At 38.2% G+C, this 18655-nt stretch overlaps 1 protein-coding gene across 1 annotated transcript in view; it reads left to right on the forward strand.

Annotated features, from left to right (window-relative positions):
* The first annotated feature begins 2500 nt into the window (after positions 1–2500).
* Positions 2501–18655, forward strand: part of LOC307182241 (leucine-rich repeat-containing protein 7-like) — a 395705-nt gene continuing 379550 nt past the window's right edge. Inside the window, exon 1 of the mRNA XM_079913466.1 lies at positions 2501–2935. Coding sequence (XP_079769592.1) covers positions 2934–2935 — 2 coding nt within the window. The 5' untranslated portion in view covers positions 2501–2933. The remainder of the gene's footprint in view (positions 2936–18655) is intronic.

Raw genomic sequence — 18655 nt, forward strand, 5'->3', positions numbered from 1 at the left:
TATTTTATCTATTTGAACCTATATAGTCTGAAATCAAGGTTCTAGGATATGACAAAGAGGAAAGGAGGGCGTATGATTTGAAATATATTACAGGGGCATCATCAATTTTTAATTTGGGCTTCCAAAAAAATATCTTTCTCTCCATTAGAAGGGAACAATTTTGTTTTCATTTAGGAAAGTTCCACTGAACACCTGAGATGTAAGTTCATTGGTAGGTATGTTACCTGTTTGCAATGATCTGCAGTTTCCTCATAATTGGCTGTGATTTTACATACAATTTTTTTTTTTGGTCAAATATTTTGGTAAAAGGGAATGAATCCTGGAGTTAAAATAAGAAATTCTGAGTTCAAGTACACGGCAATTGGGTACGTTTCTGAGATGAGCCTTGTGCCCTTCCTATAAGTGTGGAAAACGTTACCCACCAAATAGTTTTAGGAAAGGATTAAATAAAATAATATATGTGAAAGTTCTGTGTAAACTGTATCCAAAAGAATTGGAGGCCTGTAAAGAATTGCTACAATTGTATAACTGTTGTGCGAGGTTATGCTTTTTTTAGATTTTCAATCAGTACCTAAAATTTTTCATATCACTCCATCCAGCTGAGACACTAAGATGTGGCAAATGTTTACAAGGACAAAACCATGGGTGAAAAAAATAGAGCTCCACAGAGGTCAATTCAAAATTTGTCCTTAAAAAAATTTTTTTTCATCTCCTTGCCGTTTCAGAACCCATTCTCAGTGGTGTTTTATAACACACTTTTAAAATGATCTGGATTTTCAAAATATGCTCTCATTCCTCTTTCCTTTTACATGCAAATAATATGATATACTGGGAAGTTATCCTTAAAAGTCAGCCCACTTTCATGGCCCAGGTAAAGTGGAAAATAATAATTCTTGGTACTCTGCAGATTAGGTGTCAATCTCCAAAGTCTCTTCCTAGACAATCCTTAACAGCCAGAAAAGATGATTTTTGACCTTGATGATTTTAGCATTGCAAATCCAAGAATATGAGCAAATGCATTTTCTTTTTAGTAAACTGTGAGTTTGCATCCACCCCAGAGTGGTAAATGAATACCATGACATCTGCCTGTATTAGCGATGTAGAGAACTAAAGGGAAATCCTTTCCTATAATGAGGAAACAAAAAGCGTATAGCCTATATTCCAGGAAAAGAAAAAAAGTAGGTGATTCCAGGATAATAAATCTTATTTTAAAGAGAGAATTGACCCAATGGGTTTAGAGAATAAAAGAGAAGTCTAAATATAGTACCAGCTTCGTCAATATGTTTCTTAACATATTGCTGCTTATGAGAGTTTAAAGACAAGTGTGAGAGAATAAAGTGTCTGTGTGTGCTTTTACGTGAGGAAGCATATGAGTGTGTGTGAGTGTGAGAGTGTGTGTTCATGGCAGGAGGCGTGGCGGTGAAAACACGAAGGAGAGTTAGAAAACCCCTTCTTATTTTGCGCACTCCCAGGGCAGCAACCCTGGCCCCAGAAAGAGAAGGGAACGTGAGAGCAGGCACAAAGGTCGTTGCCTTGACTGACGTGAAGCGACCGACCCGCTAGCAGAGACTTTTCTCCTTGGCAGACAACAACCTGCAGCGGGAAAGGCGGGCGGGGGAGGAAACCCCGAGGAGGCGCTCCCAGCCGCCTCTTTGCTGAGATAGCAGGAGCGGCAGCCTGCGGAGCCACGAGCGCAGCGTCACCGAGCCGGTGCGGGTGCAGGGGAGCTCTGGAAGGCGCAGAGGCCCGGGGGCGCTGGTGCGGCGGAGTCGCCCGCGCTGCAGGACGCCGCGCCGCCCGAGCGCCACGGGCCGGTCCGGCAACGGGAGGAACCGGCGGCCCAGCGCTGCCCGGCGCCGTGCCTCGGGCACCTGCCTGGCGCACGGCGGGCGACTGAAAGAACCCAGAGAGCTCGGCCTGTTGTCCCGTTCTCTAACAACAGCCTGTGCCGGAGCCGGGAGAAGGCGACCATTTCAATTCGCCGCCGGACTGGGATTTTTCTTCTCACAATTTGGGGAAGCCCGAGTGGAGGTCAGAGGGGCAGGCGAGGATCTCAAAAAGAGGCCGAGGGCTGTGAACGTGGTCACCCCCTCCCCTATTGCTGGAAAATCTCCTTGACATTTTTTACACTTTGAAGCAGCTGCAGCTGGTGTCGTCGGAAAAGGGGGTGGGAAAAAAGAGAGGGGGCGGGGAGAGCACGGAGACACAGCCAAGAGCCAGGAGCAGCGCCTCCTCGCCTGCCAATCCTGGCACCTGTTCACCGAGCCACTGCACCGAGGAGGACCCCACTCCGGGCGAACCCTGGGCTCGAAGCTACGGACACTCAGCCCCTGGGCAGCGGGTTCTCGCCGGAGGGACCTGCAACCGCCCACTCGGCCGCCGCCTGCAGCCGCGGGAGCGCACTGCCCCTCCGAACCGCCCGCTGCGCCCCGGTCCCCGGGGATCCTCGCCCAGGAGAGGCGCGGCAGCGGGCAGGGGGTGTTACGGAGTTGGGTGCAAGATTCGCCTTTTCTGCTCGGATCTTCTCCGCCCAGGATTCATTGTCTGTGGAGCCTTCTGGGGGTGGGGAGGGAGCTGCGCCTCCGCCACCGCCGCTGCCTCTTCTGCTGCGGTCGCTAGCGCGGCGCGCAGGGCAGGCGGAAGCTGGGCAGTGGATGCGCTCCTGCCTCCCCCGCCAGCGCTTCGGGCTTCCCCTCGGCTGCTTCCCGCCGGAACCTCTCCAGGTGTCCACCTGAAGGGCACGGGCATCATGGTCTAACGTGGCACCTGCCTGGAATCCCCTCTTTCTCCTCTTCTCCTCCTTCACCGCTCCTCTCCTCCGAGGAACCTCGTGCCCACTCCACTGCGGACCCCCGAACACTTTAAGGAATAACCCTTGGCAGCTGCACGATTCACTCTCTCCGGAACCTCATGGGCAGTTTCTCCCGCCGGCGATGTGAGTAGGACACTATCGCTCTGTGGCCAAGGGGGTTGCGGGGGCCTCGCCGCGACAGCCACAGCGCCCGAGGTGTGGGACCCGGGTGGCCGACGGGGGCGGGGGTGGGAGGACCGGAGCCTTCAGCGCCCTCTGGGAGCTGCTTGCGCGGTGGCCCGCGGAGGCGGCGGGGAGGTGGTAGGTTGCGGGGCATTTAGAATGGGGTGCTAGCTGTGCGGGTGCAGGGGAGCGCCGAGCGGCCTGGGCTGAACTTAAAGGGTTACATATTGCAAAAAGGAAAGGTAAAGAGCTAGATTGGGGTCCTGGTGCTGGGACCGTTGGTTGAGCTGAGGTTGATCTTAGTTCTTTATTATCTTGGGTATCTCCAGTCAGTTTTTTCCTGGAGGTGTCTGAAGGATGAAGCGCTCGTTTGATATTCTCTCTCTCTCTCCCTCTCCCCCCCCCCCACACACACACACACACACACACACACACACACACACACACACTTGTGGCAGGTCGCGTTTGTCCCTTTATCTTAGAAGCTGTAGTATTCCTGTTTGATGTCTATTTGTTTGAAAAATACAATTAGAAAATCTTTATGCCTTTGGGGATTAAAGGGAACGGGTGGGGTTTTGGGGAGGGGATGAAAGGGAAGGAGTATGAGAGACTGGAAGACCGAAAGAACTGGGGGAGCGATGGAGCGAAAGCTTTCTCCCTGGGAGTCAGGAAAAGCGTTGTCTCCTTCCCCCTAAGCTAGACAACTCCTACCCACACATCTTCTTTGTGTTGCACGGCGAAGCTGGTGAGCCAGCTCTATTCCCAATCCCAGTGCTGAGCCCCCTTCAGCATCTAGCATCCTCCTCTTAGAGTCATTAATGATGCAGGACTAGTTTCAGATCCTACGTGGAAAGAGGGAGGGAAGCACATTAACATTACGATAACCATAGCACCTTAGCTCACGGACAACTCAATTGGCTGCCACAGGGTGTCCTGCCTTACAGTTTGCAGAGTCAAGAATGGGGGTGAGGGAATGCGGCTTGTACAGAATGCCTTTAAAAAGAATGTGACTTAATAATAACGGAGATGGCTGCAGAATTGCTTCATTATACTACTTCTTGCCCATCAGGGCTGCATAAAGGACCCGCCTCCGCCCTCTCCCTCACTGTCTCCTCCCCATCAAGTCACAAAGCGAGCGGGCTGGGCGAGAGGGCGCAGCGCCAGGCAGAGAAGGGAAGGGTCACTTTCACAACTCCCGGGAATCGGCTTCAGGAAGGAACCATCTGAGACTCCCACGACTCCCACGTTCCTTTCGAAGTTGTCCTTCAAAAGAAATTAGAAAAGGTGTGTGTATGGGGGGTAAGGGGGGGTACGCTCAGTGAGATATAAAAGGTCCTCCACCTGCTCTTTCCCATTACTTTCCCAATACACTTCTGAATTTACCTGCAGTGGTAACTGGGTCACCACGTAAAGATGTGTACCTGTTTACATTGAAGTGTGGTTCTCTTGGTAGATGAAAAGCAATTTGTATGTGAGCATATTTTAACCTGGGTAAAATTTCTAAGCACAGTAGAGAATTTATAGCGTGGGCGAGAAGAGTGCATTCCAGTGAAAGCAGGACACGTGATCTCCAACAGGAGCGATACAGTATTAGGAACTCGATTTTCTTTGTTCCAGGCTGAGCCTATGAGATGCTCGGCATCCCTGTTGCTTAAGTCCTCCTTTAAGAAGGAAAAATAATAAAGTTGAAGGGGGCGAGAATAGAATGTGGAGAAGCACGAGTAGATACCTGTGAAGGGTTTGAACCTTCTGCTCTGCCGCCCACCTCTCCTCTTTTACTGCCCACCCTCCACCCACCCCCGCCCCTCGCCCCAGCTAGACCCTATTTAAAAGTGAGGCATTCCTTCCGGGAGACGTGGCGGAAAAGTTCTCCAGCCCCTGCACACGTGGGTTCTCTAGCGCCTCAGAACCTGCTGCGTTTCTCAAAAGATTCTGCCACCTCCCCAGTCCAAGTGTCACGCCTCCATCCAGGCGTCTTGAACTGACTTCACAGACTCTTAAGAGAAGCACCACGAGATTTTGTGCAAAAGACAGTAGATAAGAGTCACATCCCTGCTTCTTGGAAACCATTGATCGCCGCGGGGAAGAATGAGAAAGTAGGGCTGTAGGAATAATTTTAATTTTCCTTAAAAGTAAGTCATATGACTAAAGTATATTGAGGGTGGTGTTTAGCGCTGTTTGCGTTTTGGACTCCCGGGGAGTGTATCAGGCATGTGGAATGTCCTGGGGTGTGATTATTTATTAATTTAATGGAGGTAGAACTTGTTCTAGACCCACCATTTAATTAGTTCCCTGACTTGGAGATTTCTTATTTCATTTTCACTCCATGTTTTATAAGCGATCTTAATGGGCTGAAGTTTTTAGAAATGTGGGCTATTTCTGTCCTGTGCTGCATTGCATCATACTAATATGTGTTGGTAAGGAAAGCAGAGTCAATTTCCATGACATATTATGAAGTGAGAGTTCTTTATACAGTTTTAAAAATACTTGACTGCCCAAGAAAAGATGTGTACTTACCATGGCAACCCTTACATTCCCCATCACGTGTGCCTGCACATATGCAGCTTCAGAATTAGAAAGCACTTCTTAAAGAAATAAACCTGCTTCAGTTACAGTAGCCATGTTTTATTCCGAATTTTAGTGCTGCTTTAGTCTGGCATTAAAATTTTCTTAATTAAAATCTCATTCCACTTTTGTTTGTAAGCTTTTAATTTTTCTGCTTCCTCTATAAAATATAGAACATAGCTTAAAGTGCTTTTGTGCATCTGTATTTTTGTGTGTTTTCGATTTAAAAAAAATGCAAAGATACAGATTAATATCACTATGAATTTTTATCAATTATGAAATCATTAAGTGACTGTATTATCCACATGGTGTTAATTCTCGGGGGTATTTCTTAGATCTCTCTCATTTGCAGTTCATAGTACATGGTAATACTTGATATGAAAACCTAGTTTCTTTAATCATGACTTAAAATGTCCACCCTTTAAAAATAGTTGAAAAAATAAATAAAACAGTTGAAAATTTGAAGATAAGGTATGTTTTCATTGATGTATCAAAATTACACCTATTTTTACTATAATTTTATCTTCTGATGACTGTTGTCCCAGTGTAAGGCTGGATCCCTCATTCCATGATATTATAATTTCATTTCATATCCAAATTAACAGAGTGCACAAAGAGTAACCAACTATTGATAAATTACCATCTGAGTTATTTCTGGATCCATATTCCATTCTTTTTCCTTCACATAAATTATTTCATAATTTTTGGAAAATTCTTCATTAGACAATATATGCTATTCACTGAGTATAATAATTATAACAACCACATAACCAATAAAAGACATTACTTGGAGTACTTTGGTCTCTCCAGTAAGAATGGCTGCTTTGTAGAGTATCATCCATATTCTGTTTTGGCTGGGTCTAGTCAGTCACGTGAATTGGCAAGATGGCTTTGGGGGAAACGTTAATTCACATCTGTGACACAGAACAGACCTTTAGTTTGTGCCAAGCCAAGTGACCATTAAGTAATTCATATCTTCAAGGAAGGACATATAGAAGATGATTCTAGGATCTTCTGAGAACCTTGACATTTTTACTTTGAAGCTGTTTACTACATTAGTATTCAGTGGAGGGTTTTTAATGTCTCAGGATTAAAAATTGGAATTTTAAGATTAAAATAGCAATTTGACCATATAGTGTAGCTATTAAATTCTACTCTGAGGAACCACAAAATCAGAAAGGAGATGCCTAGATGGTAGGTTTTGTATATATGTTAAAATACTGATTCGTGAATTATCAATGAAAACTCAAATTTCAAAGTGGTACTATAAATCAACAATGTTTGAAAAATGATGGCCACAAAACAGTAATATTTTTCCTTTATGAAGTTTTTAGCCAGGTTTTGTGAATAGGGCTTGAATCATTAGAAATATCCATGTTTTTATAGAAAATACTCTAGTGAATTATCCTGAGGTAGTGAAAGAGGATTAAGAAAACCATAGGTACTTCCAGAATTAACATGTGATCCTGGTAATACAAACCAGCCTCTTTTAATGCTATAAAATAGAAGTAGTAATAATTGCTAATTTATAATTCTAGTACATAGCAAATAATAAGACAAAATGGTACATTTTAGAAGAGTGCAACATAAACTTTTTGGTACAAATGAGGTTTTCTATAGTAATGTGTGTGTGTGTGTGTGTGTGTGTGTGTGTGTGTGGTTATATGTCGTGATGGCATAGTATGTTTTTAAGGTATGCCATTTAAATAGTTAAATATGTTTATTTCCTATCTTGGAATTAAGTGATATGCTTAAAATTCTTGACCTTTTGTGGTCAGGAACCATCCCTTGTCATCTGGCTTCTCTTACCATAGTGCATAATTATAGTAACAGCTACCAGCTCCTAAAGACCTACCATAAGTGCCTTATTTCAAAATAATCCTTTAAGAAGCATTATTCTCACCACTTGAAAGATTAGAAAATTTAGGTTCAAAGACAGAAGTAATACGTCCATGTCACATAGCTACAAGGTGATGATTTAAACCCAGATTTGGCTTCTGTACCATTTTCTCCATCCTATGCCTTCTCCTTCACAGGCAAAAATTGTGCTTGTTAGATGACAGAAATCTGTAGATCATTGAATTATTTCCTAATGAATTAAGAAAACTTAATATTTTGAAACAACTTTTCAAAGTGATCAACATATTTGGCAATAATGCACCATATTACTTTTGTGACCACCGTTTAATATTGGTACAGAAGATACTGCTGCTTATCTTCCTGGCATAATTAATTCATGACAGAAACATTTAATAAACTATTAGAATTTGTCATATAAAAGTACAGTAAGGAAGTTTTCAGTAAAGCAATTTTGAGTCAATAGCTGTCATATCTACTTTGAAATTGTGATTTGATATATAAACCTCTGGAGAGGTATCATATATGCTATGTAAATTATTAACCATAACAGAAAAATTATCATTTGTCATTCAATGACACATGGAAAAATTATTAAATAAATTTAATAACCCAAAGGATTTCCTGCATATACTCACTTTCACTGTACTGTTCACTGCTTGATAAATTACTTAAAATCTCCGTAGAAAAATATTATTTCACTTTAATAAACATGAAAGCAATAGTAGTTACCAGAGATGAAGTAGTGAAATTTATATTAGCATTGACATGATCTATTTAAATATTTTAACACTAGCGTAGATGCTTAACATTGTTTAAAGACTTCATTTACTGGCTTCTTAAAGATGCAGTTTCTTCAGTTGTGCCAGGGTACTTTTACTCTACATGAAGTTCAGTAGGTTGAGGTGATGGTGATCCCAGGCCCAAGGTGGTAGCATAACAAATTTGTTAAGAGCAAGAGAATGGCAGGATATATGTGTAAGTGTGTGGTGTGTGTGTGTGTGTGTGTGTGTGTGTATGTTCAGATGGAGAGAATTAAATTTTGTGCTCTTCAAGAGGTAAAATAGTATGAGAACAAGTGAGATGCTGTAGGTTTCAGTTAAACAAAAGAGGTAGGTGACCTGAAAAGAAAAATACTAATAGTGTAAGTACTATTATTATGAGATTTTCACAGGGAGAAAGAAAAGGAGGTGGTACTGTGGAATACAGAGCTAGCAGAGGAAAAGATGGGTAAAACAGTCTAAGAGAGCATTTGATTTAATTCCCCAAGAAAAAAAAATTACAGGCTTTTATGTTATTATTATACTAAAAGAGATAAATATTGGTTTGTATAGTGGCAAAATATTTTATAGATGGCTGTCTGCATTATCAAATTATGTGGTAATGGAAGGAGAGGCAAGAAATGAACCTTACTGAGATAGTGCCTAAATGTTATGAAGACCTTTGCTGTACTAAAAAGGTGAGTAATGGATACAAAGCTAAAATGTGTCAGCTGAATTTGAAGAATTAATATGACACAAATGGTGTAACTAAAATAATTTAAAAGTGCAAATAATTAGACTTCTTGAATATTAACTTATTAGGTTTTCTGCATCTAATGCATTCACCATTGCAGTTCTTACCATGAGTAGGCATCTTACAGAGTCATTAGAATGGAGATGTACCTCCGACCACATATTCTTAGCACTGGCATCACATTGAATATTTATTCCGGTGTTATTCTGAGTTGGTGTAACACAAGACATGAAAAAAAGTTTCTTCCCTACTTCAAGTGTGATTAATTTCTTAAGACAATTATAAAAGCTATTATAATTAAATCAAATACCTATTTAAACTTCGAGTGATTGTTAAATATTAGCAATATCCTTAGGGTAATACCATATTGTTGAACATTGAGCATACCACACACATACACATACAGCTGTAATTGCTCTGTTTTATAATACATACTCTCACATAGCTGTCATCTTACTATTTCATGAGTTCATAACATTTCTGAGAGTTAAAAGACTTTAGAGGGTCTTATTTTACAAAAGAGGAAACTAAGCCCAGATAAGTGTGCTTTCTTGTACAAGGTCACACATCTGTTAGTGAGAGAAACATAAATAGAACCAGATCTCTTGGCTTCCAACCTCGGCCACTAAAACCACACCCTTGGAACTTCTGGAAATTTTACACCTTAGCAAAGGGAAATAAGGATGAAAATCTTCGTCTACTAAATTCAGTTAATGAAGTCAGCCAACATGATGACCCACCCAAAATACATTTCTTTCTCATTTCATTTTTGGCTTGAATTTTGGCCTGAGTTTTTATTTAGCCTAAGATTTTTGGACAATTGCCTTATCTTTCCACTTTGATTTGACTATCTAGGCAGTTTAATTCTATAAATTTACCATCTGTTAAGTATTCTATTTTTACAAAGGTACCATTATTTAAGAAATATGGAATTAATTTCACTAATATTAAAGTATTCTAAGTTTGGATACTACAGCCTTTTTAATGAAAATTAAAATGTTCTTTTAAATTATTGATCTATTTAGAATAATGCCAACTAAATATTAGATGATGGAGAAAAGTTCAATTCCTTTTAAATAAATGAATTTTCTTCTGAATTTGCTAATTTCATTAAGGATAATCAATGATTTTTCTTACCAGAAAACAAGAATTATTTAAAGTGAGGTTAGACCTTTCTATAAAATATTGCCTTGAATATTGATTAGGAAAACATTTTTATCAGGAAAATAAAATATGATATAGTTGAAATTTCTAAAAACATACTCATTTCTGTTAATTTTTTTTTGCATTACAAAGTTATATTTTGTATATATATACAAAGTTTGTATATACATACAAAGTTATATTTGGAGGAAACTTTGAAATAATAAATTTCCTCTTACTGCTAAATATCTACTTACTTATCTGTTATGTTATGACTGTTACAACTTTAAAGAAGGAAATTCTCTGTTCTTTCATGAGACAAATTGAAACAAATGTTTCTCATTTAATGTTTTCTCTAATACTAAAATTCTGAATACATTTTATCTAGAATCTTCAGTTACTGGGAAACTTAAGATGTTTTCTAACCTACTACCAAAACATATTAGCAACAATTATAAAACATTTTTGAAATGATGATGTACATCTCTTAAAATATGTATTTGGCTTATAAATAATGGCATACAGAAATATCTACTTAACAAGACTACCTGCATAGCCACATATCATAACCATTTTTAAAGGAAAAATGAATACTTCTTAGTGTAGCATTAATGTTTAAAATTGAAGAAAAAAATATGGTGACTAAATTAGTTCATTGCATATCAGAACGTTAGCTCTGCTTTTCATTTGTGGAATGGTTCTTATTCATGCCAGCTTTCAGTGTACTGTTCTGGGACTCGTGGGTGTGATAGAATGGAACATATTTCTGTATCTGTGAATATAATCCCACATACCATTTTATATGACAAAATCTGAATGTCCTAAGACTAGGTGTTAAAGGTAAGACAAGATGTCAACCTTTACCCATCCAGGGTTTGAATTACCTCCATAATAATGCTTGTTTTGTCTTTCAAATGATCTAATGCTATTTAAAGAGACGTTATTTAGACAGGTACTACAAGGAGTAAGGGAGTTTTTGCATTTGATTCCTTGCTTGCTAGCTTGCTTATTTACTTGCTTACTTGCTTTTTCTATCTCGATATAACTAAGGTTTACTTCCTGCAGAATAAAAGCAAGCTGCTGAAACTCAAACATAGTGGATACCAAAGTGGGATATGAACAAGGGGAAAGGTGCAAAGGTGATGTATTCTTTGTACCTTGGTACAGAAACTACTAGAACTGCAATGTATATTTATTTTCTATATAAAAATTATGAAGAAAATAAGCTTTATTAGTAAATATAGTTATTAGTATAGTTACTAAATATAGTTATTAATAGTTAATAAATATATGAATTAACAGATGGGGTACATGCTCATTTACGAAAATATATTGGAAAAACTAGGAAGGTGGGTAATTGAGAATGCATTTATCTTAAAGTCTAAAATGTGCTGGTGAGTAAAATGTTAAAGCATGGTTTGTACAAACAGTGTTTAATGTCTGCTTTTCCTAAATATAATTGTATATATGTCAAGCTCTTAGTCCTAGGTACATTCTCTATGCATCCTATCCTAAATACACCCTCTGAGCCAGGCCAAGGGCCCTTGTCTCCTGGAACAGTTGGCAAGGTATATATCTTCTCTACTCTTTGTTAATTAGCATAAATTCAGCTGTGAATACATGGTGTAATAGTGACTGCTAGTGGAATAACATCAGTCTCTTTGCACACAGTCTTGGGGATGCACTTGTCACCCCTTTTGGCTCTGCATGTGACAAGGACAGCCCCAAAGCTCAAGAGTACATGTCTTCTTTGCATGTGTAAAGTTATCCACAATTTTTAGAATGGAATATATTCTTGATCTTCTTCTCCTTTTTCCAAGTAGAATTTCTTTGTATGATAATGTGTGAAAGATAGATAGGAATGCAGAAAAAAGAAAATTGAATTTGGATTCTGGAAATATGGATGAATATTTTCTTGTCTTAAATGTCCTTAAAATTTTAATATTTTTGTTTAACAATGGATAAAATAGTATATTTTTGGTATAAAAAGTAGGACATTTTATTGAGAGTCAAGAATTATAGTCAGATGGACTCACATTATAAAAAGTAATATAATAGCTTCCAGTATTTACACTGAGAAGGAAGGCAACAAAAAACCCTATGATGTTACTTGAAAAGTTTTACACTCTCCTCTGGATCTGAGACATGTAAGAAATTTACCCTTAAGCTGAGTAAAGATCACTGTTAAGTTGGTACATTCTTTTTAGACTGCTTAGTTAAATGAAATATATATAACTATTAATATACTTTAATGAAACTTTAGAGTGCTTTGATTATATTTTTTAAAAAGATCAGAGCTTTAAATTGTGTGATTTGTGTGATCACCCAAGATCACTGTAAGTTGGTCTTTTGGGGATTCTTCAAAATGTGAATATGTATCATTCTTAGCATCCTTAAATAATTGTTTAAGTGGTTGTCTCCACATGTATAGTGGCTCACTTGATTTTTATTCCTAGCATACTAGTTCACAGCATAGTGCAGAAAAAATGCATGTTGTATGAATGAATGGTTTCATTTATGCCTCTAAATGTCTCTGACTCTGGCAGCTTTTAGTGTGGTTCCTCTGGATTTCTTCTTCTCTTTCCTTTTTGAGAACATCATAGGATTTAGGTCCCCAGTCCCTCTTCGCAGTTAGGCTGACATGTGACTTAATTTGGCCAATGCAATAGGAGCTAAAAGTGATGAGTATCTCTTGAGTAGAAGTATTTATGACCTAGTGCACTATTTGCTCTTCTCCTGATACAGCAATTACAGACATATTTGTCATGATGGGGCCTCCATCAGCCTGACCCCTGAACAATTACATTAAATAAAGTCATCTCTTTCAACATGTAGCATGAGCAAGAGTGAATGTATTGTTGTGTTAAGATTTGGGGGAGTGTTTGTTACTCAAGGTAACCTAGACTTTCCTTCCTTTCAAATTCACTGAGTGAAATTCTAGTGAAAGAATCCTGATGTCCAGTTTATGGTGTCACAATTATAGGGCTGTTATATGGACATACCTCTAGTTTACAGTTTAATATAAAATTGTATTCAATTCCCATTTATATTCTGTCTACAAGAGACCCACTTCAGACCTAGGGACACATACAAACTGAAAGTGAGGGGATGGAAAAAGAGATTCCATGCAAATGGAAATCAAAAGAAAGCTGGGGTAGCAATACTCATATCAGATAAAAGACTTTAAAATAAGACAGTTACAAGAGACAAGGAAGGACACTACATAATGATCAATGGATCAATCCAAGGAGAAGATATAACAATTAAAAATATATATGTACCTAACATAGGAGTACCTCAATACATAAGGCAAATGCTAACAGCTATAAAAGAGGAAATCGACAGTAACACAATAATACTGGGGGACTTTAACACCTCACTTACACCAATGGACAGATCATCCAAACAGAAAATTAATAAGGAAACACAAGCTTTAGATGACACAATAGACCAGATAGATTTAATTGAGATATAGGACATTCCATCCGAAAACAGCAGATTACACCTCCTTCTCAAGTACACACAGAAGATTCTCCAGGATGGATCACATCTTGGGTCACAAATCAAGCCTTGGTAAATTTAAGAAAATTGAAATCATATAAAGCATCTTTCCCGACCACAACGCTATGAAATTAAAAATCAATTACAGGGAAAAAAATGTAAAAAACACAAACACATGGAGGCTAAAGAATAATTCCTAAATACCCAAGAAATCACTGAAGAAATCAAAAATGAAATAAAAAAATACCTAGAGACAAATGACAATGAAAACACGATGATCCAAAACCTATGGGATGTAGCAAAAGCAGTTCTAAGAGGGAAGTTTATAGCAATACAATCCTACCTCAAGAAATAAGAAAAATTTAACCTTACACCTAAAGGAACTACAGAAAGAAAAACAAACAAAACCCCAAGTTAGTAGAAGGAAAGAAATCATAAAAATCAGAGCAGAAATAAATGAAATAGAAATGAAGAAAACAATAGCAAAGATCAATAAAACTAAAAGCTGGTTCTTTGAGAAGTTTAAAAAAATTGATAAACCTTTAGCCAGACTCATCAAGAAAAAAGAGGGAGAGGACTCAAATCAATAAAATTAGAAATGAAAAAGGAGAAGTTGCAATGGACACTGCAGAAATACAAAGCATCATAAGAGATGCTACTACAGAAATACAAAGCATCATAAGAGATGCTACTACAGAAATACAAAGCATCATAAGAGATGCTACTACAAGCAACTCTATGCCAATAAAATGGACAACCTGGAAGAAATGGACAAACTCTTAGAAAGATATAACCTTCCAAAACTGAAGCAGGAAGAAATGGAAAATATGAACAGACCAATCACAACTAATGAAATTGAAACTGTGATTAAAAATCTTCCAACTTCACAAAAGTCCAGCACCAGATGGCTTCTATCAAACATTTAGAGAAGAGCTAACACCCATCCTTCTCAAACTCTTCCAAAAAATTTCAGAGGAAGGAACACTCCCAAACTCATTCTACTAGGCCACCATCACCCTGGGCTTTCTGTCCTTTTCCATTGATCTACATTTCTGTAAAAAAGAAAACTACAGACCAATATCACTGATGAATATAGATGCAAAAATCCTCAACAAAATACTAGCAAACAGAATCCAATAACACATTAAAAGGATCATACACCATGCTCAAGTGGGATTTATCCCAGGGATGCAAGGATTCTTCACTATACACAAATTGATCTATGTGATAGACCATATTAACAAATTGAAGAATAAAAATCATATGATCATCTCAATAGATGCAGAAAAAGCTTTTGACAAAATTCAACATCCATTTATGATAAAAACTCTCCAGAAAGTGGGCATAGAGGGAACCCACCTCAACATAATAAAGGGCATATATGACAATAAAGGCCCACAGCAAACATCATTCTCAATGGTGAAAAACTGAAAGCATTTCCTCTAAGATCAGGAAGAAGACAAGGATATCCACTCTTGCCACCATCATTCAGCATACTTTTGGAAGTCCTAGCCACAGCAATCAGAGAAGAAGAAGAAATAAAAGGAATACAAATGGGAAAAGAAGAAGTAAAACTGTCACTGTTTGCAGATGACATGCTACCATACATAGAGAATCCTAAAGATGCTACCAGAAAACTATTAGAGCTAATCAATGAATTTGGAAAGTTGCAGGATACAAAATTAATGCACAGAAATCTCTTATATTCCTATACACTAACAACAAAAAATCAGAAAGAGAAATTAAGGAAACAATCCCATTCACCATTGCAACAAAAAGAAAACAATAACTAGGAATAAACCCAACTAAGTAGGTAAAAGACCTGTACTCAGAAAAGTATAAGACACTGATGAAAGAAATCAAAGATGACACAAATGGAGAGATATACCATGTTCTTGGATTGGATGAATCAATATTGTTAAAATGACTATACTACACAAAGCAATCTACAGATTCAGTGCACTCCCTATCAAATTACCAATGGCATTTTTTACAGAACTAGAACAAAAATTCTTAAAATTTGCATGGAGACACAAATGACCCTGAATAGCCAAAGCAATCTTGAGGGTAAAAAAACGGAGCTGGAGGAATCAGACTCCCTGACTTCAGACTATACTACAAAGCTACAGTAATAAAGACACTATGGTATTGGCACAAAAACAGAAATATAGATCAATGGAATGGGATAGAAAGCCCAGAGATACACCCATGCACCTATGGTCAACTAATCTATGACAAAGGAGGCAAGGATATACAATGGAGAAAAGATAGTCTTTTCAATAAGTGGTGCTGGGAAAACTGGACAGCTACATGTAAAAGAATGAAATTAGAACACTCCCTAACACCATAAACAAAAATAAATTCCAAATGGATTAAAGATCTAATTGTAAGACCAGATACTATAAAACTCTTAGAGGAAAACACAGGAAGAACACTCTTTGACATAAATCACAGCAAGATCTTTTTTGACCTACCTCCTAGAGTAATGGAAATAAAAACAAAAATAATCAAATGGGACCTAATAAAACTTAAAAGCTTTTGCACAGCAAAAGAAACTATAAACAAGATGAAAAGACATCCCTGAGAATGGGAGAAAATATTTGCAAATTAATCAATGGACAAAGGATTAATCTCCAAAATATATAAACAGCTCATGCAGCTGAATGTTAACAAAACAAACAACCCAATCAAAAAATGGGCAGAAGTCCTAAATAGACATCTATCCAGAGAAGACATACAGATGGCCAAGAGGCACATGAAAATATGCTCAACATCACTAATTATTAGAGAAATGCAAATCACAACTACAATGAGGTATCACCTCACACCAGTCAGAATGACCATTATCAGAAAATCTACAAACAACAAATGGTGGAGAGGGTGTGGAGAAAAGCAACCCTCTTGCACTGTTGGTGGGAATGTAAATTGATACAGCCATTATGGAGAACCATATGGAGGTTTCTTAAAAAACTAAGAATAGAATTACCATATGACCCAGCAATCCCACTACTGGGCATACACCCAGAGAAGACTGTCATTCAAACAGGCACATGCACCCCAATGTTCATTGCAGCACTATATACAATAGCCCGGACATGGAACCAACCTAAATGTCCATCGAGAGATGAATGGATAAAGAAGATATAGCACATATATACAATGGAATATTACTCAGCCATAAAAAGGAATGAAATTGGGTCATTTGTAGAGACGTGGATGGACCTAGACACCGCATACAGAGTGAAGTAAGTCAGAAAGAGAAAAACAAATATTATATATTAATGCATATATGTGGAATCTAGAAAAATGGTACAGATGAACCAGTTTGCAAGGCAGAAATATAGACACAGATGTAGAGAACAAACATATGGACACCAAGTGGGGGGGAAAGCGGTTGTCGAGGGGTGGGGAGTGGTGGTGGGATAAACTGGGAGATTGGGCTTGACATATATACACTAATATGTATAAAATAGGTAATTAATAAGAACCTGTTGTATAAAAAAATGTATTCTGTTTTATGTGTAATTAAAATTTTAGTAATTTAAAAAGCTATATTTAAAAGAGACAAAGATCAGTCTAATTGAGAAAATTTTATATGTTTGAAGCACTTTGACTTTCTTAGTTTATAATTGTGTGTTCACACATATTTTGATACACCTAAAGTCTAAGAACTCTGCCATCGTTCTTGTACATACCACACAGAAGCAGCTCCTCTGATTTGTGAACAAATTGAAGAAACCAGCGAGATACATATTTTATCGTTCTGTAGCTTGTTGGGACAATACTTATAATAAAAAACTCTACCAAATCTACTAGAATCTGCAACATTTTCTCAGTTTAATACATTTTACTCATGTTCATGCATTAATTCATTCATCCATTTTGAATATTTATTGTGCTGTTACTCTGTGCCATGCCCTGTGCTAGACAAGGCTGATTACACATGTGACCCCTGTTTTCATGGCACTTATAGCCTAACGGGGTAGGCAGACATTAAACAACTAATCCCTCTAGGAATATAAAACTTCAAGTTATGATAAGAGCTACGAAGGAAAAGACCAAGGTACTGAGAGTGAATGTAATACGGATCTGAGCAGGAGAAGTAGCATCTCTGATGAACTAATATTTAAGTAAGACATCTTAGATGATAGGAGTTAGCCAGGCAAAGAGAGGGAGAAAGAGAATTCCAGGCTGGGCAAATGGTGTACGCAAAGACTCTAAATCAGAAAAAGGTGGTGCATTGGAGGGCAGTGTAGTTGGAAAGAGGCCAGTGTGGCTGAATATTAGGGAGCAAGGAGAGACTGGCATTAATATGAGACAGGCATCAACCAGATCATCTCAGAATTTATTGACCCAGTTAAGAATATAAGATTTTTATTCTACATCCTATGTGAAGTCATTAAGTATTTTTAAACAGAAGAGTGGTGTGAACTGATTGATATTTTTAAGTGATCACTTGAGCTGCTTTGTTTAAAATGCATTACCAGAAGGTCAGAGAGGAAGTAGGGATTTTTAAATTAGGAGATGTTTACAGTAGGTTGGGCAAGATATTAAGGTATCTTGTGCTAGGATTTTGGTCATGGAAATGCACAGGTGGATAGAAGTGGGTATGCCTTGTAGAACCTCTTGTATTCTTTGCTGAATTGATAGTGGGAAAGGGCTAGAGATAATAAGTATGGTATCAAGGATTATTTCAAGATTTCTGACAGGAACAACTGGACACATGGAGGTACAATTTATTGTCTGAAGAATCCTGGATAGGGAGCTAATCTATTCAAGCGTAACTAGAACATTGACACTAATATTAAGGAAACTGAGCAACTGACTGAGATATTGAGGAAGCATGAATCAGAGCATCAGCTTATAAAGCTAAACATCCCTATATAAAATTACTGGAAATGTAGCGAATACTTTTGTGGGGAAAATAATTAAAGCCTCTTTTTAAGAAAAAAAGTTTTCAAATAAATGATAATTGAGTATGCATTAGAGTGACTCACTTGATATTGCTCTCTTGCTTTTCTTCTAATTATTCTCTGGCATGAAAAGAAAACATGAATGTGTATCCATTCCTTTCAAATACTAATTTCTTCTACCTCTTTC

This window comes from Stenella coeruleoalba (assembly GCF_951394435.1).
Source record: "Stenella coeruleoalba genome assembly, chromosome: 1".
In the NCBI taxonomy this organism is placed as follows: Eukaryota; Metazoa; Chordata; class Mammalia; order Artiodactyla; family Delphinidae; genus Stenella; species Stenella coeruleoalba.